Source organism: Papilio machaon, chromosome 26 (assembly GCF_912999745.1).
Source record: "Papilio machaon chromosome 26, ilPapMach1.1, whole genome shotgun sequence".
Lineage (NCBI taxonomy): Eukaryota > Metazoa > Arthropoda > Insecta > Lepidoptera > Papilionidae > Papilio > Papilio machaon.
The window spans coordinates 4,191,044-4,217,246 of record NC_060011.1 but is presented as its reverse complement, the minus strand read 5'-3'; the positions used below and the strand labels follow the sequence as shown (position 1 = coordinate 4,217,246).

The following is a 26,203-nucleotide window of genomic DNA, read 5'->3' as shown; positions in this document are numbered from 1 at the left end:
AATTTAGTAGCCGTCTGTTGCGCAGTGTGTGGTCTAGCGTTGTCGTGAAGCAGCAGTGGCGTGGAGCGATTGACCAGCCTAGGTTGTTTAGCCGCTAGCTTTTCCATCATGGTTTGCAATTGCTGACAATAGACATCAGCCGTAATAGTCTGGCCAGATTTGAGAAAACTGTAATGAACAATACCGGCACTAGTCCACCAAACGCTTACAAGTAACTTTTTTGGGGTTAATTTTCGCTTGGGGCAGGATTTGGCTGGCTGGCCAGGATCCAACCATTGCGCTGAGCGCTTCCGATTATCGTTAAGAATCCATTTTTCATCACAGGTAATGATTCGGTTTAAAATACCTTCATTATTGTGCCGGTTTAGTAATGTAACGCAACAGTCGACGCGCGTTTGCCGGTTTGCTTCAGTCAATTCGTGAGGTACCCACCTTTCAAGCTTTTTAATCTTCCCAATTTGCTTCAAGTGAATTAAAACAGTTTTATCACTAACATCGCAGCCTGCAGCTAACTCGGACGTGGTTTGCGATGGATCCGCTTCCACAATAGCCTTCAACTCTTCATTATCAACTTGAGTCTCAGGCCGTCCACGGGGCTTGTTCTGCAGATCAAAATTTCCAGAACGAAAACGTTGGAACCAAAAACGAACTGTGTTTTCTTTTGCAACACGACCGCCATACACATCATTCACCCTTCGAGTCGTTTCCGCAGCACTAGTGCCACGGCGGAACTCGTACTCGTAAATAATGCGATATTTTAAGTTTTCCATTTTGTAAAATGAGTGACGAAACCAGAAAAAACAGAAGAAAAAAAACAAGTGAATGACGGTCATCGAACCACAAATACATGAGTCTATAGCTGTACAAATTTGAATTTGGAATTCCTTACCAAAGAGGAGAAATTCGTGATTAAAGTGGCCAGTACGAAAAACGCCAATTTCATATGTAAGGACCTAATATATAGTCGGTGGATAATTTTTAAAATCGATTTCTTAAGCTACTTTTATTTTATTCTTTTTCGAAAAATAATGGCAACATTAAATTATTTTGTTCTTATGTGCGTTGTTTTAATGTGATAAAATAATAATAATTATTATTATTGTTTTATATTGTAATCAAAATATGCTACAATACAAATTGGCGGATTTGTTTTCACAGTAAAAGACTAGCTAGTTAAAAATTTATTAATATTATTCCTAATACGTGTACTTTTTGTTAGTACGACTGTTCACAGACTATATAAGGAGAGGAATACTCCCGAAAAATTTTCTTATGATTATTATAAGAGACAAAATTCTATATTTTAGTGTAAATGTATCAACTTACTTGTCTATATATTTCTATGTCGCTTTGGATGTCACCGTAAAATCAAAATTAGCTTTAAAATAAAAAAAAATAATCATAAGCGGTCCTCAAATGACATTTTATCTCTACTAAATTGCGTTAAAATAAGATTGTGCATGAAAAGAATCATAATCTGTCAAAGTTAAAACAGCTATGACGTCACAATATGGCGCGGGTTTATGAACAATCTTATTTGAAACACACTTACTTATCTATCTGTGGAAATGTAGAATAAATGTAATAAAGATATGTTTAGAAAACTATATATTCTTGTAGAAGTCATTGGATAGAATTTCAAAAATGAAGTTATATTTTTTATTTAAATACAGATTAAATATAGCTAGTTAGCAAACTAATAGAACAAAAGTGAAATTAAAAAATCCCATTTATTCCAGAAATTTTTATTCTATTGTTTGTTTCGTCATCTTATTTGTCACATTACGAAGATTAAAGATTTATAGGAGAAATATATAAAATTCAAATGTGATTCATTAAAAACTATAACAACACATTTTATGATATCCCTTATTTATTTCATTAATTAGTTTAGGAACAATCTTGGTACAAATAAAAATCAACTCCTGTTGAAAAAATATCAGCAATGTCAAAAGCAAGTCAAAAAAATTTATCACATAAAAATATAAGTCGAATTATTTATAAAAAAAAATATATTATATCAATATCACAGCTGTCATATCAAAGCAAAATACATAGATATTTTGTCAAACATATATAGAAATCACTCATATATCATTAGCTTATTATTTTGCTACATAAAATTACATTACATAAAGTTGTTTGGTCAACATTCTGTAGGTTTCGATAGCCGTGACACACGTTGTCTCTCTTTTTTCAAGAGAATTAGTGAGAAGCCAATATGTGTCACAGTCGAGACAGACCCACAGTTACCGTGTTGTTTTTGTAAGATATAATCTGTACAAACATATAATACTAGCATTATCACGCGACTCATACGCGAAATTGAATAAAAAATAGGTCACAAAGTTATTTTATTCTATAGGTTATTCCAGACAATTATCTATCTCTAAAAACGTCTACCAATCCAGTTAACCAAATGGATAGGTAGATGTTTGTTAACCCCAACTGGGTTGACACCCCGGCTGGATAAAGAAAGACGACAAAGGTTTATGAATTACACAGTCTCACATAACCCCACCCCATGGTACGATAAAAGAGGGCGCCATAGAAAACTTGCTTAGACAACCAGCTAAAACTGTTACTGCATCTATCCATCTATCCAAAAGTGTTAAATTGTCATCACTCTCAATCTTCTTAAAAACAAACAGTATAGCAATATGTTTGTACAGATGTTTTAACACACGGTTTAAATTAATTCTACCTTCCTATCTTCTATCTTTTCTTATCTGCAAGATATTTCCAATTCTACTTCTCAACTCGGTGTTGAAAATATATTAAAATATTTAAAAGTGATATATATGTATATTATGTAAAGATGAACGTGTTTGTGAAAATCATTGGATGAATATGTTGTTTATTTATGTTGAAATGTTGTTTTTATATAAAAATAAATAAATAAATTATTGTTCCCAAATAAAGTGATTTCATTTAACTTAATTATAAATAGAATTTCCTATTTCATCTGAATAATATTAATTTCTTTGAATTCAATTTGGTTTTTTAGTCGAATTATCATTAACCTTTGAAAAAGGAACAAATGTAATTTGCTTTTGTTAAAGAGTTTTTTCCAACTGCATATTTCCGTTCTTATATCAAAAGGATTATGTTATTTTTGATTACTCATAGCAGCTTCAATAACACGTGATATAATCCTATAAAGTTCAGTTTTTGGACCCAAATCGTTTAATGCATTATCTCTTTTATAATGTCTCGGATCAATTTTTTTACTTCTACTAATTTCAACATTCAAATTATATTTGTTTTCATTTCTTTTCCTTTCTCCATCTGATATGTATAATAATGTTAGTAATGAATTATTACCAGATTCGACAACGCCATCTGCACTTTTTAATTCACGAGGAATATTGTAGGAGTTTTTAGTGTTTATAGATTCCGTAGTAGTACTTAGGAATCTATGTCTCTGTAATTTAGTCGCATAACTCGAGCGAGAAGTTTTAGATATTGTAGCATCAGTGGAGACCTCTCTTAAAATTTGATTGAAATCAATTTCATCTAATAGCTCTGCTATGACTTCTTCTCCTGGTATATCGCTAATATCAGCGGAGGATATTTCTGAATTCTCTTTAGACACACCCTCTGATTTAGACTCTGATTGGTCAACAATCTGTTCTTGATTGTCGATTGATTGTTCTTGATTGTCGTTGGATTGTTCAGAATCTCTACCTGAATCTGGAGCTAGTTCAAGGTATATTTCTTGTGCTTCTTCTGTAGTTGTAACTGGTATTTCATAGACAATATCTTTAGGTTTGTTTCTTTCGATTTTAGATTTATGTTTTGAATCACTAACGTATTTGCTATGATACGATTCTTCGACTTCAATATTTTCTGTAACTGGTACTTTGTCTGTCATTTCGTATGTATCTACGGGTATGATTTGTGTCCGAGGACTTTCTACTTCAGAATCATATGCATATGTAACAGCCTGAACTGAAATTTCAGTCGTAGTTACTTCGATTTTACTTTTAACTGTCAGTTTATCTTTAGTATCTCTTAAAGCGTTCGCGTCTTGATGTATCACATCTTCGTATTTCTGCACTTCGTTACTACCGAACATAGTTTCTAGAAATTCTTGGAACAATTTATCATCAAGTGTACGTAACGTGTTCTCATTATCTTCGTATTCCGTATCATCGAGCACTGAAGGAGGTTTTGCACCTAAAAGCGGTTCTATTTTAAACGTCGTTGTTGCAGGAGTTGTTGTTAAATATTGTTCATACGGATCAAGAGTGTATTTTGTTGTTGCTTTCTTTTTACTATGAGGTACATGCTGTAATAAGAATATTTTTATTATATTTATACTCTTCTTATGCCCATGTGAAATGAAAATATCATCAACTCGTACACATCTTTACCGATGGGTCCGATCCTACCCTAATATAATAACTAGGCCTTAGTTAAACCTGTGCGAATTAGTTTACAAACAATTGTTTAAATTTCTTCTCCTATATAGGTTTCATTCATAATGTTTTTCTTTAAAGAATATCAGTAAATGGATAAATAAATTAATACCATATCCATGATCGTCTCTATCCATCGATAGTAGTAGCCGACCTTGGTGAAGACGGTTGGCGCATCAGGTGTGCCACAAACTGGAGATCCGAAGCTGACCACGCCGACTAGAGTCCCTCCAATAATACCCGGGGCACCTACATCACGCTACCGACAAACGTATGTTAATAGAATTAACATACTCTAAATAACTCATGTTAAGCGTCCACCAACATTCTTATATCAGTTGCATGATAGGACATGTGACATGCCACAAGTGATCGCGACTGCTATTCAAAATGGTGGCCACTCGTCTAACAATAAATAAATAAATATAAAATAAAATACACACATTGCAAGCACCACCACCTTTTGAGAAGAAACCGCCGCAAAAATTTTGCTTCGTGACATACTCCCTGTAAAAAATTCAATACCCATGAAAATAGAACAAAAACCTAGGCAAAATATATGTAAGAAGGGAGTGGATTCAGATAGAGACGTATGAAAGAGTAGTGTGTACATTTGCCAACCCTACGCAGGAAAAAAGCCAGGAAGATGAGATAAACGGACAAAAAACAACTTACTTGCTGTAAACTTCTTGACATTCTCTAGTCGGATAAACATCAAGATGTGAAAATGAAAGTATATTATGAAATGGATCACCCACTTTATTGCTGGTCTGCAATACAATAAAAAAAACATTTATTACAGTTATTTTGGAGTGTTAATTAAAATAGACGAGAGAAAAATTCTATGCAACGAAGTATATTCGAAAAGTGAAGCGAAGTTAAAAGTTATGGATATAAAATTATAAAAGTCTCCTTTTACTATTGTTATTTCACAATAAAACAACAGATAAAAAAATTACATTTCAACTATAATCCTATATTTACTTGAATTTACATGATTTTTACGTAATTAACCCGTTGTACACTTTTAAAATATTTTCTTATAAAAAAAATGGGACCCATCTGCAAGCACTTCTTTCGATTAAAATATTTTTTATCAAAATCGGACCACCAGGGGCGGAGATTTGCAGTAACATACATTAAAAAAATACAGTCGAATTGATAACCTCCTTCTTTTTGAAGTCGGCTAAAAATTGAAGTCGCCAGGCGAGTCAGTAGCAATGATGTTATAATAAATTATCAAGATTATCAAGACTAGATGCACTAAAAAAAATTGAATCGATGGTATTCTTACCGACTTAGCTCCCCAACCAATGATCGTAATTCCTGGAGTATTAACAGGTAAATTCCAAGGATTTTTATCAATTGCTATTTTCTTCACACTCTTTACGTTATTTTTTAAAAAATTTATATGTCTTTCAAGACGTAACACGCATATGTTATTCCAAAGGTTTTTTGGATTGTAATCGGGGTGGAAATAAATCTCTAAAATGGCTATTCTTTCCCCACCACTGTTGTAAAATGATGAACCGACACGGACAGCTAGGAAAGCTGGATTCTCTCGATAGAAACGATTATTCCAAGCTCTGGAAAATTAAATAAAAATTGTTGCTAATACGCTGGTTGCTCGATAATATCATAATGTATATAAACCTTACAATTGCAGACATGAAGACGCTGTAATTATAAGATCCGATTTAATGATAGAGCCGGCACATTGGAACACGTCAAAAATCTGAATACTGGCCATGAACGGATAGTGTTTAATTTTTGTTCTCTCCCCTTTGTAAATGCGTCGACCGCTTGGAACTAAAAGAAAAAAAAACAACATTGGTCTATAAACACTAATCTGTTCTGTTCTGTTGTAAATCCTTTTGGATAGGTTGTTGCTTGGAAATGACAGCTTTTATTCTGATTTAACCTTCAGCAACAAAATAGCAAAAACCAAATAGGCACAAAATTCCACTATTTGTAGCCTATTCAGTAAGTTATAAAGATAAGTGTCTGTAAAGCTGTGACTGTGAGAAACAAAGGTTACAATTTTCAAAATTCAATGCGGCTCGAGCATTTGTCTGCGCAGGCGCAGTTTGTTTTTAATATTTTGTCATATATTTCTACCTTATTAACCCTCATTAAAATATTTTAAGATTTACTTACCCCAATATTCACTACTGTCAAATAAATTGTTGTTAGGGTTTGAATTCGTTACATTTTTATTTTTCGCTCTAAAACCTGCTTGTCTAGATTCATCTAAAAGCTTAATTATATTAGAATTAATATCGGAAAATACTTTATTAACGCCATAACTTTCTTTTAAGGATTCGAGTTTTGCTAGAAAATTGTCTACATAAAGAAGTACGTTCGTGTCTTCATTTGAGGTTATGTTATTTTCTTTCGAACATTGACCATCGTCTAGTATTTCGTTTATAGCTGTCGTTAAATTTTCCGTTGAGTTATTATATTTTTTATAATCAATTCTAGTGAGTCGAGCTATTTCTCTCAATGTATTCGAATGTCGAAATGTAATAGATAAAAAATAGTGATGTAACGTTGAAAATTCTTTGATCCTTGTGCTGTTTATTGGTTTTCTGAATTTCAAACTCGATAAAATGTTATTTGTTGTGTTTCTTATAATTCTTTCTGTTCTTACGAGATCGTTCAGTTCCACTTTTGGGAGTTCGATCAGTGCTTCAAAACGATGGATGATGCCGAATAAAATGATAACAAACAAATTATCGATAACAGAAGACATGAGATATTAAATTCCAAAAAAAACTTGTAAATTAATACGTTCACTATCAAACAATATCCTTTTAACACAAAACTTGTTTTATTTTTCTTATCTAAACCATATTGGCAAAGAAATTTTATTTTTACGACATATTGAAAAATTTACTTTACCTATGCAAACAATAATACATATAAAATAGACATAAACAGGATTTTATTATTTTTAGATATTTTACTATATATAATACCAAAGTCGTAAGTCAGTAAAGATCATTTTTCACTGAAAAAAAGAAAGCTTCTGATAAAGTTTTAACATAACCTTAAAATTCAAAGATGGCTTTACGTACCAAAGTACCATTTTTCTAAAAAAAATGTCTGAAGATTTCATAGACGTGCCATCAAATAAATCAGATTTTTTTATCATTGCGCATATTTTATTATGTAGTGCTAGCGTTCGCTTACTTTACACTATTTTCCTTACTTGATAACGAATTTTGTAATAAGTGACAGCCAAAATAATGGTTCGCCACTAGTAAAAAAAAACTCTTCTTACTTATCATTAGATAGCGTTATCCTTAATCTAAACAAAAGACGGGCAGAATTAAAAAAAAATTACCAACTGACATTTTATACTCTGTATTAATTTCTGATATTTCGATTAAAAAAAAATATATCTAAAAAGAGATACACCAGTAAAGCTATATGCGTGTTATGGTCCGGGAGCCAGCGACAGATTTTCATGACCAAGTCCCTCCCAATCGAAAATTCGTAAAATGCATGAGGGACTTATACTATGAATACTCGCGACCGTCAGCTGCGAGGGTGGGATGGGCAGTGGCAGCCTCCCACGCATAGAGAAAAAAAAGTCATTTTTCATCATTTTATTATTTACTAGAGTAATTTAACAATTCTCTGGTAAATTTACATCAAGTTTCAGTAGGTCATAGATGCTGTTGCGTTACAGCTTTCAAGGTACCAGCTGACAAACTTTCCACTGAGATACAGCAAGCTGACATTAATTTTCATTCATAGTAGCATATAAACGATCACCAGGTAAATTTTTAGTTGAGAGGAAATCATTGAAAAAAAAATGTACCTGGCTCCCGGGCTATTAGAAAGAGATAGGGATAGGAATGTCTTGGGTATAATAAAACAACAACAGCTGGTAGATTGGAATCACACTTGATTGGTTTATCTTACAGAATTAGTTCGCTTATAATACAATTCTACTCTAGTCCGCTTCAAGCTAACCAGAAAGCACTACTCGTCTGGAATCTGGAATTAAAAAAAGTTATTTTTATAATAAAATATGTGTAAGTCTAAATTTAATTACAAAACACCAAAAAAGAAAAATAATCAAATGATCTTTATTCGTTAAAATCACTAAAACCATTTAAGAAATAAGACAGGTACAGACATATTTCTTACAAACTAGCAGTTAACCGCGATTTGGTCTGCGCGGTATTAAAAAAAATCTAGTAGTAATATAGCTTATGTCACCCGGGGATAGTGTAACTTCACAACAGTGAAAGAATTTTTTAAATTGGCTCAAAAAATATTTTATGTTTATAATATAGACAAAAACTAAATATATGTAATAATACTAGTTGTCGCCTAAGACGCCGTCCGCGCGGAATTAAAAAAAACCCTATGTTTTTCCAGATTATGTTCTACACCTGTGCCAAATTTCATCAAAACCCGTTGAGCCATTGTGGAGATACCTACTAACATCCTTCCATCCATCCATACATCTAAACTTGTGCATTTATACTATTAATAAGACTAAGTCCAATTAAGAAAAAATGGACTGACAAATTGACCGTAAAACAATTATGTTGAACATGAAACATAAAACACTATCTTATAATGTCTTACATATATTTTAGTGTATGTACTTACAGTTTACTTCCAGCGGTTGTTCTCATAGTCCCACTTGGAGGAGAGTCCATCGATGGGGTTGACCTTAAGGTCCAGCATCCTCTTCAGCTGAGCCTTCTGGGCTTCCTCACTGAATGATGCTGGCAGAGGACTGTACACTGGAGAAGTATAGAACATATATATTTTTTTTTATATCATAAGGTGGCATACAAGCGAGAGGCTACCTGAATTCTCTTAAATAACAAAGCAACCGCTGCCCATAGACATCCACAATTTTAAATGCGTTACCTTCCTCTAATCAACAGAGGAGGGGAGACACATAAAGGGCATATTTTCCCTTTCTATGCATTCCTTCCTCCATCACATCCACTTCCTTTCCCCTCTTATTCTTATATGAAATGGGTGGGAAGGGAATGAGGACTAAAATTAGGCCTCCGACACTCATACTCATGAGACCAAACAAGGAATTGCTTCCATTTCATGGCTATCATCTATGTATTCATTGCAGTGTACCGGGCAAGACGGCCGAATTGTGCAACAGATGTTGCTAGCATATAACCACTGTTAAAAAATATACTAGGAGCAAATTTCTTTGGGCAGCAGTTTGCTATTTTTAGCCGACTTCGAGAAGAAGAAGATTATCAATTCGACTGTATTTTTTTTAGCAAAAACAGTTGGATGCTTGCTCATTTGCCAGTTCTACTATAAAAAAAAAACTTAAAACATTGCAAATAAATTGGTAATAAACTAAAAGAGACAAGAAAATGTCTTACCGAACAATTTCATGCCCATGTAGATCCAGAGAGATAGAGAGATGAACATAAGAGACCAGCCGACAACTCCCTTCCACTCTCCAGTGGGGGCTTGGAACTCAGCGAAAGTCTGACAGAAAGACGCGCGGTAGAGTGCTTTCTTTTCCTCTAGGGTCAGTTTACGCCAATCACCCTTCTCCTTTTCACGGAGCACCTGATATTAAAAATAAACTTAAAGTAAGCAAATCTCATTTTAACATAAACAGGAACAATAATAATAGTAACTGATAGCCTTTACAACCAAAACTTAATAAAAGATGTTGTATTAACTGAGGTCATATTAAGCAGTTTTTATTGGATTTAATCTTACTAGTACTATAAATGCGAATGTTTAGATTTTAGATGGATGGATGGATGTTTGTTTGAAGGTATCTCCGGAACGGCTTAACGGTACTTGATGAAATTCGGCAAAACTGTAGAACATAGTCTGGAAGAACACATAGGTTACTTCTTAAGTTTACTTATTCTGCGCGGACGGAGTCGCGGGCGACAGCTAGTTAATAATAAAAGCAACCACATTATTCTTGAATGGAAACATAAATGTCAGCAATTAGTTCATATCCTTTTACATACAAAGTGTGTATTTTTTACCAATCAATATCAATTACTTCAAAGATAAAATCTTTTTTAAATATAAACCTTACCTTAACATCAGGTGTGTCAGGGCGGAACCTGACAGCGGGTAGAGGGAAGTCAGGCCTATCTACATATGTCGGCTGGCCATTGTACCCATAGCCCACCCATTCACGGTTGCCAATCTATAACAAAACACCAATCAATGTTGTAAAAAGAAAAAAAAAAGAAAAAAACATGGGACCCATCTGCAAGCACTTCCTTTCGATTAAAATATTTTCTATCAAAATCGGACCACCAGGGGCGGAGTTTTGCGGTAACACACATAAAAAAAAATACAGTTGAATTGATAACCTCCTTCTTTTTGAAGTTGGCTCAAAACAATAAAATTTTAGTTAAATCCATCAATCCTTGGAAAAAAATTATTCATATAAGAATTCACCACCCTAATGTCACATAATACTTGAAGGAAAAAATGTGCATATCAATGGGTCTTATGTATAAGGGCCAAAGTTACAAATTGATGATTTTTACTTATTTATGTTAAAAGCTACCTCTTAGTTTAGTTAACAACATGCACAAAACAAAATACTAATTTATAGGTGTAAATGTTATTTTTAAATTTTTTTAAAAAAGGCCTTTTATGTGGCCTATTTTCCTACATGGTTGAAACTTTAAGAGCCTCTCCTGAAAAGTTGTCATTTTGCACATTGGCCCTTATTCATAGGAGCCATTGATATAACCATATGTTTCCTGTGTTGTAAAACCTGTACATATAAATAATAATCGACCCTCTTATTCAGATCTAGGATAAGAAAAAAAGAGGTAATAACTGCTTTAAAAATCAATTAATAAAGTCCTGTGTTTGAAGTATGTTCATTGAAGCATGCTTAAAACCACAATTGTATCTAGAACAAATAGTATTATCTATATTTTACGGTGAAGGAAAACATTGTGATGCAACCTGCACATATCAGAGAAGAAATTCAATGATATATGTGAAGTCAAACAACCCGCACTTGGCCAGCGTGGTTGACTATGGCCTAGGCACCCCTTACTTGGGGTGGGCTCCGAGCCCCTCGGTGGGGACGTACAGTGAGCTGATGATGATGATATTTTACTGTACCTTGGCCAGCTCACTCGATGCTCTGGTGCCCACTGGGACACGGATAGCGTCTATAATAGCACGGCGTAATAAATAGTTGGCCATTATTCTGTAAAAATAAAATTATATACAATCTAAGTGATATACTATAGAGCAATATTAAGAGGTGGCCCATAACTGAGGACTATATAACAGTTTTTGTTTGGAAAATTGAACATGTAGTGTAATTTTAATGAATTTAACAATTTAAAGATAACATGTTAGAATTTCTTTTTAATAACAAAAGCTATTTTGGTATTTTTTTAAAGCTGATGTTTTAGTATTAAGTGCTAGGAAGTTTTTACATCGTTTTTTATTTACTGTCACGATATTTACTGTTTTTTTTTATTATATTTAACAGACAACTGGCAAAATGTAACCATAATTGACGTATTGAAATCTAAAATCATTTTTAGTTTAAAATGCGTCATATATAATTTAAGGTTGCTTAAACAGGAATTTAGGTGGCAGAAAACGATAAATTGTGATAACAGGTAAGGTTAGAACTAGATGTATTGATTTGGGTTACATAACATGAAAAACTATAAAAATCAATAAATTACTTTTAACAATTACGCGATTATAAAATGTTGTTAAATTCAATGATGAACACTATCTAAATAGTAATGATTATCTCAATATAAGTAGCGTTACTTACATTTTGAAATAAGAACGTCTACTTGGTTACTACGACGAATACAGTACTACTTACCCTTGATTTGAAGCATATATGTAATTCTAAAAGCTGTGTAACATAAAAACACTAATTTAAATTAAACATTTAACTTTACCTTATTTTATTCAACTTCTATCCTTGGTGGAATTTTGACCAACACCACCCGAGTTGTGAAAAAAGCAGCGACATCTAACAACAACTTTCCGAACTAAAATACGTTCCGTTCGTCTACTATAATTATAAGTCTAATTTTGTAAAACAAAAAAATATTTATTAATAATCATCATCATTCTTTTAGGTTCAATAAGAAACAAATGCAAATAGCATAATACTTTTAATAAATAATAAATAAAACAAATATGTGAAACGAAACAGCCATGATACCCCCAAAGTTTTAATTTCTTAAACACAGATACTCCATAATAATAATTCATTTGTACTACTTATTTGCAATACTCATACCAATCTCTATATTATAACTTAAATCTGAATCACTTTCATAATTGCGCGAAACATCTTGATGCGATTCTTTTTTATCAAAGTTCTTTGGTTCCTTCGTTGTTTTCGCATTTCTTTGTGACTTGTTTATACGAATCTTAGAAGCCGTTTGATATTTTTTTGGAATATCAATTGTGTCAGGTAGGAAAATCAAATCTAAATTCTCCTTCGAATCTGCATTAGTTTTTGCTCTTTCGTTTGCTTCTATACCATCGTTTGATATTCCTGGGTCTTGACCGAGATTTTTCGCAAACAGATTTATTAATTTCGTTGGGAGACTACGGTACAGATCTTTTATGAAATTCGGAACTTCTACATGTGACGTCAGCTGTACAGCATTAATAATGTTTGTATCTGCGTCTTCCTCATCCGTTTTGTCAATTGTTTGCGTTCTTTCTGTCGCCACACGATTATTTAAATCTTTTCTGTTTTCTTTATAATAACTTTGAATTAGTGCTAATATTTGATTTGCTTTTTCTACATCTTCGTCGTCATTTAAGGGTTGATCCTAGGCACAATAACAATATTGATTTTTACTTCATAGTCGTAGCAAAAACCTATAATATCACTCAATCTTTTAGTTTACAGTTTACCTCTTCAAGGACAGATTCTATCCAATTTGTGTAATATCCGAGCTTAGTGAAGACAGTGGGTGCGTCGGGGATGCCACAAACAGGCGAACCGAAGCTAATTACCCCCACTAGCAGGCCTTCTAGAATGCCTGGGCCGCCAACGTCTCTCTGTACAACAAAAATGTAATAGAACTTTTTGCTATTGTTATTACTGGTCGAAATCACTGGTTGTTTAAAAGTTTTTGTGGTAATGAAATAAATAAAAATAAAATAAGGGAACAAACGTTTAACTCTTTTAATTGAAGTAAAACTCACGTTGCATGCTCCACCGCCTTTTGAAATAAATCCGGCACAAAAATGTTTCAGTGTCACATACTTCCTAAAATTAGATAAAGTTCAAAGTTCGTTATTAAATAATGTTAAAGAAGCCAACACAAATATGAAAGTTAATCTTACTCAGTGTATAAACTCTGACAATCTTTGATGTGGTACATGTTTAAATGCGAGTAGGAAAGACGCTCTGATAAGAAGTTGTCATCATCTATCTGCAAAGGAATAAATTTAATGAAAGAAGAATCAAAAATCAAGAAGTTTGTAGTAGGCATTCTAAACTTTTAACAGCTGAACACATACATGTTTAGCTCCCCAACCCAGTGCAGTAACTTCATCGACATTTATAGGAATCTGTTCAGGTAATGTATCATATTCTATGCGTCTTATCTTTGTCTTTTTTGTTTGTTTTTCATCATTTTCCATGTCACAGTCTAGTTTGAGGATGGCCAAGTTATTTACCAAGTTCGTTGGATCATATTCTGAATGTATATGCACAGCTGTAACTTGATACTTCTTACCACCTCGATTTGCGTAATCACTGCCTACCCTGACAAACACAGGTTGAGGCTTTGAGGAGAGATCTTCGTCACTAAAAAGAAATATGAGATATATTAAGAAGACAAGAAAAGGAAGAGACAAATAAGTATAGTATTATATTTATGGTTAATGTTCATAACTAAGAAACCACTAACTCATTTGAGTTTAAAAAAAAACAAAGTGAAAAAATAGTGACGTGGTATAGAGTGTCACTTGTTTTGCTTGATTCATTAATTCTGAATCATAAGAACGGAACAAGATTGATGGTAGTGGAGACCACACTCCCTGGTAACAAAGGAACGACGAAATTCAATCAAGGAATCATAATATTGTAACAAGCAATATTCCTGGACTAAAAAGACAGGTGTCTTTGTCTTTTGGTGTTGCCTGATCCAATATCTTGGCATAATGCGATTCTACTGAATAGAAACTGTAAATTTCTACAGTTACGTACATAAATAGATCAATTTGGAGAACGAGCTTCGCGTAGCTTTCTACCGCATACAGCCGCGTTGTGGAATGCTCTGTCCTCGGCGGTATTTCCAAACCGCTAAGACTTAGGGTCCTTCAAGAAGCGAGCGGTATCACCATCTCAAAGGCCTGCAACGCATCTACGATTCCTCTGGTGTTGCTGATGTCCACGAGCGTCGATGAACACCTTAGTGTTCCCGCTACTCGTTTGCCCCCTTATCTTATAAAAAAACGAAAATCTATTGCGCAGACCCCACATATAGTAGGATAAGAAAAGGGATATGATGGGACTTCTGTGTACATACTTTTCTAAACATGTCGCAGCAGTGATGACAACACATCTTGCGATGATGGAACCACCACAGACAAACTCGTTGTTCACATGCACGCTTGCTATGAACGGAAATTTGTGTGCAGAAATCTTTCGACCTTGGAATAGTCTTCTAGTATTCATGTTCTCAAAGTCATCTGTCACATTGGGAACGTCTGGAAGTTTTTTATCACAATATCAGTGTGTCTTACCCTTCTTGAAAATCTAAATTATGTAAATAGAGGAACGCCAAATTCCACGGAAGTAATTTGGTATTTACAAGATTGGTTCGGATTGGAAGGAGGGATAGGACCGTCCAACCCTTCCATACGTGAAATTTTGTGGTACTTAATTCTATCAAAGATGTAGAGACACCAATTATTGTAAAGCTTACCCCAAATTTTAAGATTTGGTACATTTTTCTTGTCACGATGATGATATTGATTCCTTCTTGCGATAAGATGTGAGTGAGACGGGTCATTTAAAATTAAATTATTGATTTTATAAACAAAATTACACGTGAAATTTTCAATCATAATCGCCAATTCATCTGCAGTTGTTACATTAATATTTGATTGTGCGCCATCACATATTTGTTCGTTAATTTTATTTTTATATTCATTATATGATGTTTCATTAAACATTTTATTAAAATTAACAATATTGTAAATAACTTTATCATAGAAATCAGCTTTACTATTATTACGAATATCTTCAAACATTTTACTGTGTTTATAAGATTTTCTTTTCACTTCTTTATACAACAATAACAGTTTCTTCATGTCAATATTACCTTCAAGTTCTTTAGTATTTATCATTGAAGTTATGATATTATTCACGATGTTGTAAACATTTGGATCATTTTCTATTATAGCTCTATTAACTGTTATGTTCTGTAAAAATCCGGATTCTAAAGTATATAGAAATACAATTGTAAAGAAGTATAAATTGTAAGAAAACATATTCGATTTTTGTTCTCTAAAATGTTCATTATTTATGAATTTTCTAGAAATAATCACATTTAACCATAAAATGGAAACGTGTAATAAATATTATAATGGAAAATTCTCACTACAAAAGGTGTACTTGAGAAACTTATTTTCAAACAGCCTAAAAATGTGTGTGTTTTCACTGCCGAAACATATATACAAAAACATTGATATTAAACCAATCAGAGATAACAATATGTTCAGATCCAGTAACAGATGGTTGTATGGGTGCTTGGGAAATACACGGTCATATAAACACGTTCTTAGTTTCTTCAGAGAAAACGCATACATTTTTTCTCTTTCTTATTAACATCATCATCTCCCTGACCTTTTCCTACTTACGTGGGTGGGGTTGGCACACAAGGTTTTATAAACCTTAAAGTTTTTACGGCCAGCCGCCTGCCTCTCGCAAACCCCACTTGGGAGGAATATCTTAAAATTAATTATAATAAACTAAATAATTATAGTTAAATAATTCAAAATTACCTCTATAAATACACGAAAAATAAAAATGAGCAAGAAAACATTATAAATAGAAAAACTTTAAGCTCTGAACTTTCTCTTCTTTCTTAACAAAGTCACTAAAAAGGTTGTCCATCTCATTAAAAACTTAATAACAATAACAATTAAAAACAAACGTCAATCAGAAGTTAATGTCGTGTAAAATGTCATACGTATTATTAAAATTATACAAACCTAATATTTACTGCATCACTAGATCTATCCACAATAGATGCAGGATTGGCTGCAGGGACGTGGTGGGCCATGGTATCAACGGCAGCGCAGCGTATAGAGATGATCCACACTTTCCATTCCCTAGTGTAAGATTCAAGGAGAACACCAAAGATATTTGTGTATGTAACTACATTCATGTAATATCAGCATTAAAACGTTCTAGCCTTTTGTAACCATTGAATGACGTAGGTCTTCATTACCATACCTTAATCCTGAAACCTTGACTCCATCAGTCCATCTCATCGAAGGCTAAACTACGTTAAACTCTACGTTAATCTTTTACTCACATCATCCGTGTTTTCTGTGTTATGTCTTCATTGCCATTTAAATTTTGCGTTTCTTTTGGGCAAGAATTTAGTAGATGAGAATCGACGAAAGTAGGAACGACAAGCGTTGGGTCATTTAGCCCACTTTCCTCAGTATACCCTGTAGGTAACAAATAAGCTGTACTCACTATCTTTTATTTTTATATGGTAATTTTGACCACTTTGGTCAGTAATTTAATTTTAAATATCGCCTTTATAGGCTCTGCGTGAAAAAGAAAAAGGTGATTGGAGACAGCTGTGCTGTGAGGAAAAGAAGTCTCTCTACCGAGCGTCTTTCTGTCAAACGTTCGCTGAATTCCAAGCCCCGACTGGCACGTGGAAGTTTGTTGCGGGTTGGGTGTTCATAGTTACGTCTTTTGCCTGGTGGCTTGCGATGTTTTATCATCACTACGGTAAGTTTCACCATTTGTATACAGTATGTTGAATTTTTCTATTCCCTTTTAATCCTATTAAATAATATTAATAACTTATTAATATTATAAATGCGTAAGTTTCGATCTATAGATGTTTGTTACTTCGTAACTCCAGAATGGCTGTATGGATTTTGATGAATTTTAACACAGATATATATTACAGTCTTGATTGGCGCTTAGGCATCTTGTTAATTTGATACTAGGCGAAAGAAGTAGCGTGATATGGCTAGTAAAGGTGTAATATATTCGTTTCATTACAGTATACGAGCCACTGCCGGCGTCGTTCTCAAAACTAGCTCAGAAAGCGCAATTACGACGAATGCTGGAGCTCCGGGTTAATCCGATAGATGGAATATCCTCTAAGTGGGATTATGATAACGATAAATGGAAGGTAAAATCAAAGCGACAATCATATCCTAGCACAAGCCCAGAGCTTAGTTGGATCGGTTACTAGATATATATTAGTTAATTTAATCTGATATTAAGTGGAAAATTATAACAAACTTTTTTATTAAGCAAATGGCCAGTATTGTAAACATTGTTGGTATTTTTGTTACAGGACTAAAGTGGCGGAGTTCAACAAACATTTTAATATGGAGAAGTTTAATTTAACACAATTATATTTTTGTCTTTAATAAATTGCTTTAAACAAAAATGTGGTTTAATTTTAAACGACGACGTCTCAGCTGTATTTCCAAGCAGCCAACAGAACTATCAAGAAAGTTGCGTACTCCTTTTAAGGTCGGCAACACATCTGCCGTGTCTCTGGTGTTGCGGGTGATAGGTGTCAGATCTGTTAGGCCACCTGAGGCTGATTTGTCCTCTTGTTGTATAGGAAAGTGGTCGAATATTTTTTTCGGTATTTAATCACCTATCTGGCTTCCCTGTGTACTATGATATTGGTAATACACAGGATGTTTGGTTAACGATGCGTAAATTTAGAAACCGCGATTGTATAAATATAGGTAGGTGAGTAATTATTGTTTGATTCGATTTCTTCAGTTACAAGTCTTGCAGGTGGATACAAACATGAAGTGCGCTGTAAGTTTTTTTTTTGATATAATTTTTTTAATAATACGAATATTGTTAGATTTGATATTTAGATATAATGATATTCAAGCTTTTTTAAAGCATAACTGACGGAAGAGTCACTAACTCTAAAGGTAACTTAGTCAAGATTTAGTATTAAAATCTGCACTAATGTACTACTAAGGAGAATCGTTTAACTACAGTTAGTTGCTATTAGTAGGTATACTTTTAAAATTACTCTTTAATATTTTCAGGTGGCCATTGTGCTTGCCCTGTTCGGCCTTTCAGTGGCCAATCCAGTTGGTCACGGTAATTATTTATTTTTTTATTATTTAACATGTTCAGTGGTAATCAAATTCCAACAAAATCCCATGTTTTGCGCTATGAATAAGTAATGGCCCTGAAATTATAAGAAATATATTAGAAAATTATATTTCTTTACTAGCTGTCAGCCGCGACTCCATCCGCGCGGGATTTAAAAATAATAATAGCTTATGTCTTCTTCCAGACTATGTCCTACATCCATGCCAAATTTCATCGAGATTCCTTGAGCCGTTCTTGCGATACCTTGTAACAAACCTCCATCCATCCATACAACCAAACATTCGCATTTATAATATTAAAATTATATCAATTACATCAGTATGGGAATAAATAAATAATTAAATAAGCAATCACGCCCGTAATCCAGAGAAGGTCTGAGTAAACAGAGATTACGGATACATTTGGCACAGCCCTGGCACACCATACAGCTCTCTCGCTTCGACATTTACACGTATACTCAAGTAATGTACCTCTAGAAATATCTAAACAGAGTTGTGATCTAGTTAACTTGTCAAAGGCAAATCTTCTACAGATTTTTTTTTAATTTTTGGAATTAATTGAGGCTATTAAGCAAAGGAATAGACAAAAGACGTTTTCCTACGGATATTTTCCTAAGGATTTAGTCGTTTGTTGCTCTAATATGCAAATATAAAAAAAAACTAATTGAATTTATTTAATTTACGGGCTTGGATGCTTATTGTTAGTGTTTAAAACAAAAACTGACACTATACCCCCTTTTGCAGTGAAGGGATTCGCGGCGAAGAGATCCATACGCGTTAAGAAATTACACCAGCACAGAGCTCGATGGATTGGATTATAATACACAACCCCGTAATCTCTGGTTACTCGTGTTGCAGTTGATATTTACATAGATAGGATAATATTCACTGTTAAACCCTATTTCCACTTAAATAAATCAACGCTTAGCCACAACACTACAGCTACAGTCGCGAGCGATTATTTGCCTAGTGGAAAATGGTTTAAGTAATATTTATTTCACAGTGTTAACGTCACCAGCTGCCTCAGGATATTCAAGCGTGATCAACCATGGCATAACCGTACCAGTAATCCAAATACCACGCGTTTATATTGTACCTAAAGTTATTCAAGCACCAATCATAACTTCTGTTTACCCCAATTTGGATCACAGCTGGCATGGTCACTGATGTGATGTTGATGAAAAAAAATTCTACATGAAAACGACTATCGATTTAGCTTATTGTATTTTCTGTAATAAAAATCTTTATGATCTGGTGAGTAATATTATTTCAATTGTTTTAAAGAAAATAAAATATTCCAGTTTTGAAATATGCAATTGTCCAGTTAAGACTTTCAAGATGTTAATAACAAAAAACAAAATGATAGCAATAAACATTTTAATGCTTAATTTATTACAAAAATGCCATTCACATGACGAATCAATAAATTATGTGTCCGAAACTTCTGATGATAGTAAGTTTTTAATTTAATTTTTTGCTAAGTCATAAATATAATACACCCAAAGTCTTTAAGTGTACATCGTGGGCGTCAACGACTGATGATCTAGGCTAGGTCTAGGGAAGGTGGGGGCAACTATCATTAATATAGTCTCATTCGAAGTAGTTTCATATCTGTTTTCCATTTTTCAACTCTCTAGGAGGCTACTACCCCTCCCTAACCCCCTCTGGTGACACCCATGGTGCTTATTAAGTTAGTTCTTAAGTGTAGAGTACGAGAAATCTATATATCTAAAAGAAAGTTGTGTTAGTTACACCATTTATAACTCAAGAACGGCTGAATCGATTTGACTGAAAATTGGTGGGCAGGTAGCTTAGAGCCAGGAAACGGACATAGGATATTTTTTATTCCGCGCGGACGTAGTCGCGGGTAAAAGCTAGTTATAAATAAACGAATTTTTACATAACTATTAAATAACAAGCAGTTGGTTTCTGAGACTAAGATCTCTCTATCCCTGTCATTATTTTTGACAAAATAGAGATAGCAATATGTTTTAAACAGGGGTTTTAGACTAAGAAATCCATGATAAATAGTTAAATAAATTTAAACCTATAGTGGAAGAAGAGCCTGTCCGTAGAAACATGTATAGAAAATCTGAGAAGTACAATAGCTTATCTATAGACATATCACCTTCGGAACCTAGTATGCATATCACAGAGGTCACAACAGAGACGACGGAGCCAACGGGTAAGGTTTTTGTACTTCAACCCTAGAAACTTCGCTATCCCTTTCCTTCGATATGACAAAATAAAAACAACAATATGTAGTAATATAAAAAATACTACAACACTGATAGTTTTCTTAACCCTTAAAATTATTTTAACTAACATTTTCTTATGAGGTAAAGATCTGAAGGGGAAGTGAAATCCGTATACGAAGGCAAAATATCTTCTTTCCGTACGACCTCTCTTAAGTCTATGGGCAGCTGTCACTTTGCTATATTAGCGAAAGCTATTTCCTCTGACGATAATGATTACGTTCCGAGCAATAATACTTTCGTTTTTCCATCTCGAACTTTTAATTTGTTGCCCAATTTTCCTTTCGTAATTTATAAAATAAGTGGAGCCGACAATTTCAATTCCACGTATAGTTTGTTCAAAATAATTTCTTTTAATTTATGATTCTACTTTGCTAGTAGTTATGGCCGCTCATAGGAAAAAACTCAAACAAAATAAAAACTACGAAAATGAAAAACCCATCGACCAGTCCTCAAATGTCAACCAATACCTTCCTAAGGAAATAGAAATTACAACTGAAATAAGGAGTAAGTTTCTCAAAATTGACACAACACGCAGTTCGCACTGATGAAACATGTATATAAACATGTCGTCATCCTTTTTTCAATAATCTCACGTAAATGACAATATGACATACAGCAGACACCAAAATTTTACCAAGCTTCAAATTAGGCCAAATACTTACGTTAGTATGTAGCAAATTCAAACAATTTTATGGTCTTTTCGTCTCTGAGTATTTTCAAACAGACAGGACCTTCAAAAAGATTGAGTGCACGCTCAAGAAAAAAGCATGAAAATCTGCGTACTGCAACGAACTATTTTTCAACAGCTCCATCTAAGCATGAGATAACAACAGAACCAACAACCCTTAGCAACCGTCAAATGCGTAGGATCTACAATCCTGATGAAACAGCATCCATTGAAGATTATCCGTTCATGGCTGTCTTGTTGATGAACGGAAAGCTGTGGTGTGGTGGTGCGATTATACAGGAAGACACTGTTATGACCGCGGCGCATTGTATGCAATTGTAAGTTATTGTAATAAGGTCCAAACTTTTAGATTTATCCACAACGATATAAGGATGTCAAAGATAAGACTCGGCTGCGCTCGCCTCTGCAGGTGCGCTGACTATCATTGCAACCTGATCAGATGTTCCATTTTTATAATGATTCATAGGAAATTTGATGGTTTTTATAATTCAAGGATCATTCTCTAGTACCATATTTTTCTGATATGATTCAATATAGAACTGAAAATGTTTTGTTTATTGCAACGTCCCTTATTCCAATTTTCTCTTTCTCCCACAAATCAGACAATACAACAATCGATTCTTCCGTGAATACGTCAAAATGCTGACTGTCCGCGTCGGCTCCAACAACGCGACCGCCGGTGGCCATGTCTACCGCGTCACTGATATCTTCTTCCATCCAAACTACAAGCCAAATACGTTAGAATTTAACGTAGCTGTCGTTAAACTACATAAGAATATAACAATTAAAAGCGAAAAGAACGTAGATGTTATTGGATATTCAAGCGAAAAGCACATACCTACAGATACAGAGATTACTTTTCTAGGATGGGGATCAGTTTGGGTGAGTATCAATACTTGTCGTTTGAGATGGCACGTCGGGCACAGGAGTGCTTTTGTTATCGACGTGCCAAATCATATGCTTAATAATTACAGAAGAAAGTTAAAAATGAAGATAAACAGGCAAGGAGTTACTATGTTTACTAGCAACTAAGTTTTTTTCTCATTAAACAGATAACACGTTGATGAAGATTGCAGACATAGTATAAATTTCATAGACCTTTGTTTCATAGACATAAAGTTGTATCTATATATAGTGTCTTTGCAGTAAAAACAAGAGTTTTTTTTAATAATTGCAACAGTTATGACATTCCACTCCGTACATAAACTGCTCCTTTTTTTATTACAAGGTGGCAAACGAGCACGCGGCCACATGAATTCGCCGAAATGGCGAAGCGACCGCTGCCCATAGACATTCGCAATTGCAGATGCGTTGCCTACCCTTAATCGACAAGGGAGGAGACGCACAAATAGAGAATATTTTACCTTCCTATTCATCTCCTGCTCCTTCAAATCCACCTCCCCTTTCCATCCTTTCCTTATAAGAAAATGGTGGGAAGGGAAAGAGGACTAAGATTAGGCCTTCGGAACCACACTCATCAGACAAATAATTAACTTTCTTCGCTGCTAACGTCTCTTTATATCATAGGGTCACGGCAGCATTGAAGAACAAGTATTACTACAAAGGGTAGTTCTACCAGTCTACGATTTTTCTGACTGTCAAGACGTTTACGGAAAGTGAGTTAGTTATTAAATCTTTTAAATATCCTGTTCCAAAATCTTGTAAAAAGATAAATAAACAATGTTATATTTTAATTATATCTTACTAATATTATAAATGCGAATGTTTGGACGGATGGATGTTTGTTTGAAGATATATCCAGAACGGATCAACGGATATTAATGATATTTGGCACGGTTGTAGAACATAGTCTGGAAGAACATAAAGGCTACTTATAATTTTTTAATGTCGCGCGGACAGACTTGCATGCTAGTTTCTTTATAAATCTATTGATTTCAATTCCAGAGATTTAGTAACTCGGACAAACTTTTGTGCCGGATACATAACTGTGCGAAAAAACGTTTGCAATGTAAGTAGAAAAATCATTTTATATATTTTTTTTACTTATTATAAATGCAATTGTTTGGTTGGATGGATGTTTGTTAGAAGGTATTTTCAGAACGGCTGCTAGGATCTTGATTAATTTTATAATCCCGGAAATGTGTACAGTTTGGATACGGATGGAATACATTTGATTTACATATTTACTCTGTAACTCCGCAACGGTTCAACACATTTTATCGAAATTTAGCACAGATATAGAACAAATGGTCCGGGAGCCAGGTGCATTGCATTTTTGTCAATTATTTCCTCTCGAGCGAAACTTCGTAAAATGCATAAGGGACTTATACTATGAATACTCGCGACCGTCAGCTGCGACTAGGTGGGTGGGGTATACAGTGGCAGCCTCCCAAACATGGAGAAAGAAAAATTTTTTCAGTCATTTCCTCTCATTTGAAAATTTATCAGAGTATAGTTTATGTTGTATTTTGAAAGAAAAACATAGTCAGCTGACCATAACACGGTGGATTATACGTCAGCTGGCTGTGCTAGTGTAATGTAAAGTGTGTCGTCACAATATCCGCGCTAGTATATACAATATACTTAAGAAACGTTATTTCCTCCCGGATGAAAATTTATCAGAGAATTGTTAAAATACTCTAGTAAATAATAAAAAAAATCAGCTAGCTGTAAGTAAAGGGAAAAGTCGTCAGCTGATAAGTTTCAGTAGGTCATAGATGCTGTTGCGTTACACCTTTCAAGGTGCCAGCTGACAAACTTTCCACCGAGATACAGCAAGCTGACATTAATTTTCATTAATAGTAGCATATAAACGATCACCAGGTAAATTTTTAGTTGAGAGGAAATCACTGAAAAATAATTTTTTTTTTTCATGTTAAGGAGCCAGCTGACGTATAATCCACCGTGTTATGGTCAGCTGACTATGTTTTTCTTTCAAAATACTACATAAACTATACTCTGATAAATTTTCAAATGAGAGGAAATGACTGAAAAAAATTTTTTTTTATGCATGTTTGGGAGGCTGCCACTGCCCACCCCACCCACGGAGTCGCAACTGACGGTCGCAAGTATTCATAGTATAAGTCCCTTATGCAATTTACGAATTTTCGATTGGGAGGGACTTGGTCATGAAAATCTGTGGCTGGCTTCCGGACCATTTCAAGGTGCCAGCTGACAAACTTTCCACCGAGATACAGCAAGCTGACATTAATTTTCATTCATAGTAGCATATAAACGATCACCAGGTAAATTTTTAGTTGAGAGGAAATGACTGAAAAAAATTTTTTTTCTTCATGTTTGGGAGGTTGCCACTGCCCACCCCACCCACGGAGTCGCAGCTGACGGTCGCGAGTATTCATAGTATAAGTCCTTTATGCATTTTACGAATTTTCGATTGGGAGGGGATTGGTCATGAAAATCTGTCGCTGGCTCCCGGACCAAAAGTCTCGAATAACGCACGAGATTTTTTTCACGCCTTTTTAAAATTCTGCGCTGACGAAATTATGGGCAAAAGCGTTATAAAAAATTATAACATTTAAAGATTCCTACAAAAATAATACGAGACTGAAATACACTTTACTTCCTACACGTTCCGTTAAATGATATAAGAAATCTATTTGAAGTAGATACAGTAAAGATAAGAATGAAGTGGCTCGTAATGGTAGATAACTGCCAAGTTGTATTAGAGCCAAAAAATAATTCGGTTACAGGCTTTACCATACGTTGTACCAATATCCAGGACAATCGATATGGAATTATTCCACTTAATGGTATACGCAAACGCTAAATTATACAGCAGCTAGGCAAAATACGACTCTCGATTACGTAAATGGAGGTAGCTCTCACCGCATTACTGATTACTTATTGAAAACAGTACAACATTGGGTGTCCTAATAGCATATTTTTTTATTATTATAAGACGGCAAGTGATCATGCAGTGATCTGAATTATCCGCCATAGTGAAGCGACCATTGCCCGTAGACTCCAGTGGAGGCGTTGCCTTAAATCTACTGAGGATATTTTTCTTCACTATGTGTAGGGGACGCATCCTCCGTCAATTTTACCTCCGCTTTTATTAAAAATTATGCCTCCGGCACGCAAGAAGGTATGCACAGTAAAAAGACCCGTATTCTTTAAAAATATCTCATATAAAGCTTAGACCCTTGAATCCTCACTCCACAGCACGACGCGGGAGGTCCAGCTATAATGGATGGTGTCCTAGTGGGTATACTGTCATTCTCCGCCAAAAGATGTGATAAACCAGACAAACCCGCGGTATTTACTTCTGTTGGAGCGGTTGCCGATTGGCTGACTAATGTGGACGCTAGGAAAAATCAAGGTACTAAAAGATTTTTATTTTCTCTAAATTTCGCTCCAAGTTATGATGGTAACATTAACACATTTTTCAAGATAGTTGCTATCTAAAATAATCTTTGACAGGTACTTAAATTTTGGTTTTGTTTTACAGATATTTAGAAACAAAATATCCAGAGAAAATTTAACCTAGGACACCAATGAAACAATAA

The 26,203-nt window shown here is 34.3% G+C and overlaps 5 protein-coding genes across 5 annotated transcripts; 2 read left to right on the top strand and 3 right to left on the bottom strand.

Annotated features, from left to right (window-relative positions):
* Nucleotides 1-3,093: 3,093 nt before the first annotated feature.
* On the bottom strand, nucleotides 3,094-7,176 carry LOC106708187. The gene is made up of 7 exons (XM_045684568.1): nucleotides 6,579-7,176; nucleotides 6,080-6,230; nucleotides 5,716-6,007; nucleotides 5,097-5,191; nucleotides 4,865-4,928; nucleotides 4,534-4,680; nucleotides 3,094-4,291 (listed from the first exon to the last, which is right to left on the bottom strand). The coding sequence occupies exons 1-7, from the start codon at nucleotides 7,171-7,173 to the stop codon at nucleotides 3,110-3,112; spliced, it is 2,526 nt and encodes an 841-aa protein (XP_045540524.1). The 5' UTR covers nucleotides 7,174-7,176; the 3' UTR covers nucleotides 3,094-3,109.
* Nucleotides 7,177-8,312: 1,136 nt separating this feature from the next.
* On the bottom strand, nucleotides 8,313-12,445 carry LOC106708205. The gene is made up of 6 exons (XM_045684621.1): nucleotides 12,350-12,445; nucleotides 11,541-11,628; nucleotides 10,486-10,599; nucleotides 9,803-9,995; nucleotides 9,051-9,187; nucleotides 8,313-8,426 (listed from the first exon to the last, which is right to left on the bottom strand). The coding sequence occupies exons 2-5, from the start codon at nucleotides 11,622-11,624 to the stop codon at nucleotides 9,054-9,056; spliced, it is 525 nt and encodes a 174-aa protein (XP_045540577.1). The 5' UTR covers nucleotides 11,625-11,628; nucleotides 12,350-12,445; the 3' UTR covers nucleotides 8,313-8,426; nucleotides 9,051-9,053.
* A 228-nt stretch (nucleotides 12,446-12,673) lies between these two features.
* LOC106708186 (proclotting enzyme) lies at nucleotides 12,674-15,596 on the bottom strand. Its single transcript, XM_014499664.2, has 7 exons — nucleotides 15,350-15,596; nucleotides 14,951-15,131; nucleotides 13,938-14,226; nucleotides 13,761-13,849; nucleotides 13,620-13,683; nucleotides 13,326-13,472; nucleotides 12,674-13,240 (listed from the first exon to the last, which is right to left on the bottom strand). Exons 1-7 carry the CDS (start codon nucleotides 15,489-15,491, stop codon nucleotides 12,674-12,676), a joined length of 1,479 nt encoding a protein of 492 aa, XP_014355150.2. The 5' UTR covers nucleotides 15,492-15,596.
* Nucleotides 15,597-16,543: 947 nt separating this feature from the next.
* LOC106708204 lies at nucleotides 16,544-17,872 on the top strand. Its single transcript, XM_014499682.2, has 3 exons — nucleotides 16,544-16,798; nucleotides 17,205-17,397; nucleotides 17,679-17,872. The coding sequence occupies exons 1-3, from the start codon at nucleotides 16,598-16,600 to the stop codon at nucleotides 17,870-17,872; spliced, it is 588 nt and encodes a 195-aa protein (XP_014355168.2). The 5' UTR covers nucleotides 16,544-16,597.
* A 3,536-nt stretch (nucleotides 17,873-21,408) lies between these two features.
* On the top strand, nucleotides 21,409-26,197 carry LOC106708191 (trypsin-like). The gene is made up of 7 exons (XM_014499669.2): nucleotides 21,409-21,532; nucleotides 21,835-22,033; nucleotides 22,319-22,598; nucleotides 23,244-23,332; nucleotides 23,622-23,685; nucleotides 25,860-26,016; nucleotides 26,146-26,197. The coding sequence occupies exons 1-7, from the start codon at nucleotides 21,409-21,411 to the stop codon at nucleotides 26,151-26,153; spliced, it is 921 nt and encodes a 306-aa protein (XP_014355155.2). The 3' UTR covers nucleotides 26,154-26,197.
* The last annotated feature ends 6 nt before the right edge of the window (nucleotides 26,198-26,203 follow it).

What these genes read in the sequence shown, in the direction of transcription:
- LOC106708205 (XM_045684621.1), bottom strand. Translation starts at nt 11,624, where the DNA reads ATGGCCAACTATTTATTACGCCGTGCTATTATAGACGCTATCCGTGTC. An exon ending in CATCGAGTGAGCTGGCCAAG is followed by an intron (nt 10,600 to 11,540) that starts GTACAGTAAAAT and finishes GTTTTGTTATAG; the next exon opens with ATTGGCAACCGTGAATGGGT. An exon ending in CATGGGCATGAAATTGTTCG is followed by an intron (nt 9,188 to 9,802) that starts GTAAGACATTTT and finishes ATACTTCTCCAG; the next exon opens with TGTACAGTCCTCTGCCAGCA.
- LOC106708191 (XM_014499669.2), top strand. Translation starts at nt 21,409, where the DNA reads ATGGCCGCTCATAGGAAAAAACTCAAACAAAATAAAAACTACGAAAAT. An exon ending in TAGGATGGGGATCAGTTTGG is followed by an intron (nt 22,599 to 23,243) that starts GTGAGTATCAAT and finishes TTTATATCATAG; the next exon opens with GGTCACGGCAGCATTGAAGA. An exon ending in TGCGAAAAAACGTTTGCAAT is followed by an intron (nt 23,686 to 25,859) that starts GTAAGTAGAAAA and finishes CTCACTCCACAG; the next exon opens with CACGACGCGGGAGGTCCAGC.
- LOC106708186 (XM_014499664.2), bottom strand. Translation starts at nt 15,491, where the DNA reads ATGATTGAAAATTTCACGTGTAATTTTGTTTATAAAATCAATAATTTA. An exon ending in ACCAAATCTTAAAATTTGGG is followed by an intron (nt 15,132 to 15,349) that starts GTAAGCTTTACA and finishes AAAAACTTCCAG; the next exon opens with ACGTTCCCAATGTGACAGAT. An exon ending in TAGAATCTGTCCTTGAAGAG is followed by an intron (nt 13,241 to 13,325) that starts GTAAACTGTAAA and finishes TATTGTGCCTAG; the next exon opens with GATCAACCCTTAAATGACGA.
- LOC106708187 (XM_045684568.1), bottom strand. Translation starts at nt 7,173, where the DNA reads ATGTCTTCTGTTATCGATAATTTGTTTGTTATCATTTTATTCGGCATC. An exon ending in TGACAGTAGTGAATATTGGG is followed by an intron (nt 6,231 to 6,578) that starts GTAAGTAAATCT and finishes TTTTTCTTTTAG; the next exon opens with TTCCAAGCGGTCGACGCATT. An exon ending in TAGAGACGATCATGGATATG is followed by an intron (nt 4,292 to 4,533) that starts GTATTAATTTAT and finishes TTCTTATTACAG; the next exon opens with CATGTACCTCATAGTAAAAA.
- LOC106708204 (XM_014499682.2), top strand. Translation starts at nt 16,598, where the DNA reads ATGTCGTGTAAAATGTCATACGTATTATTAAAATTATACAAACCTAAT. An exon ending in AGAACACCAAAGATATTTGT is followed by an intron (nt 16,799 to 17,204) that starts GTATGTAACTAC and finishes TCGCCTTTATAG; the next exon opens with GCTCTGCGTGAAAAAGAAAA. An exon ending in GATGTTTTATCATCACTACG is followed by an intron (nt 17,398 to 17,678) that starts GTAAGTTTCACC and finishes GTTTCATTACAG; the next exon opens with TATACGAGCCACTGCCGGCG.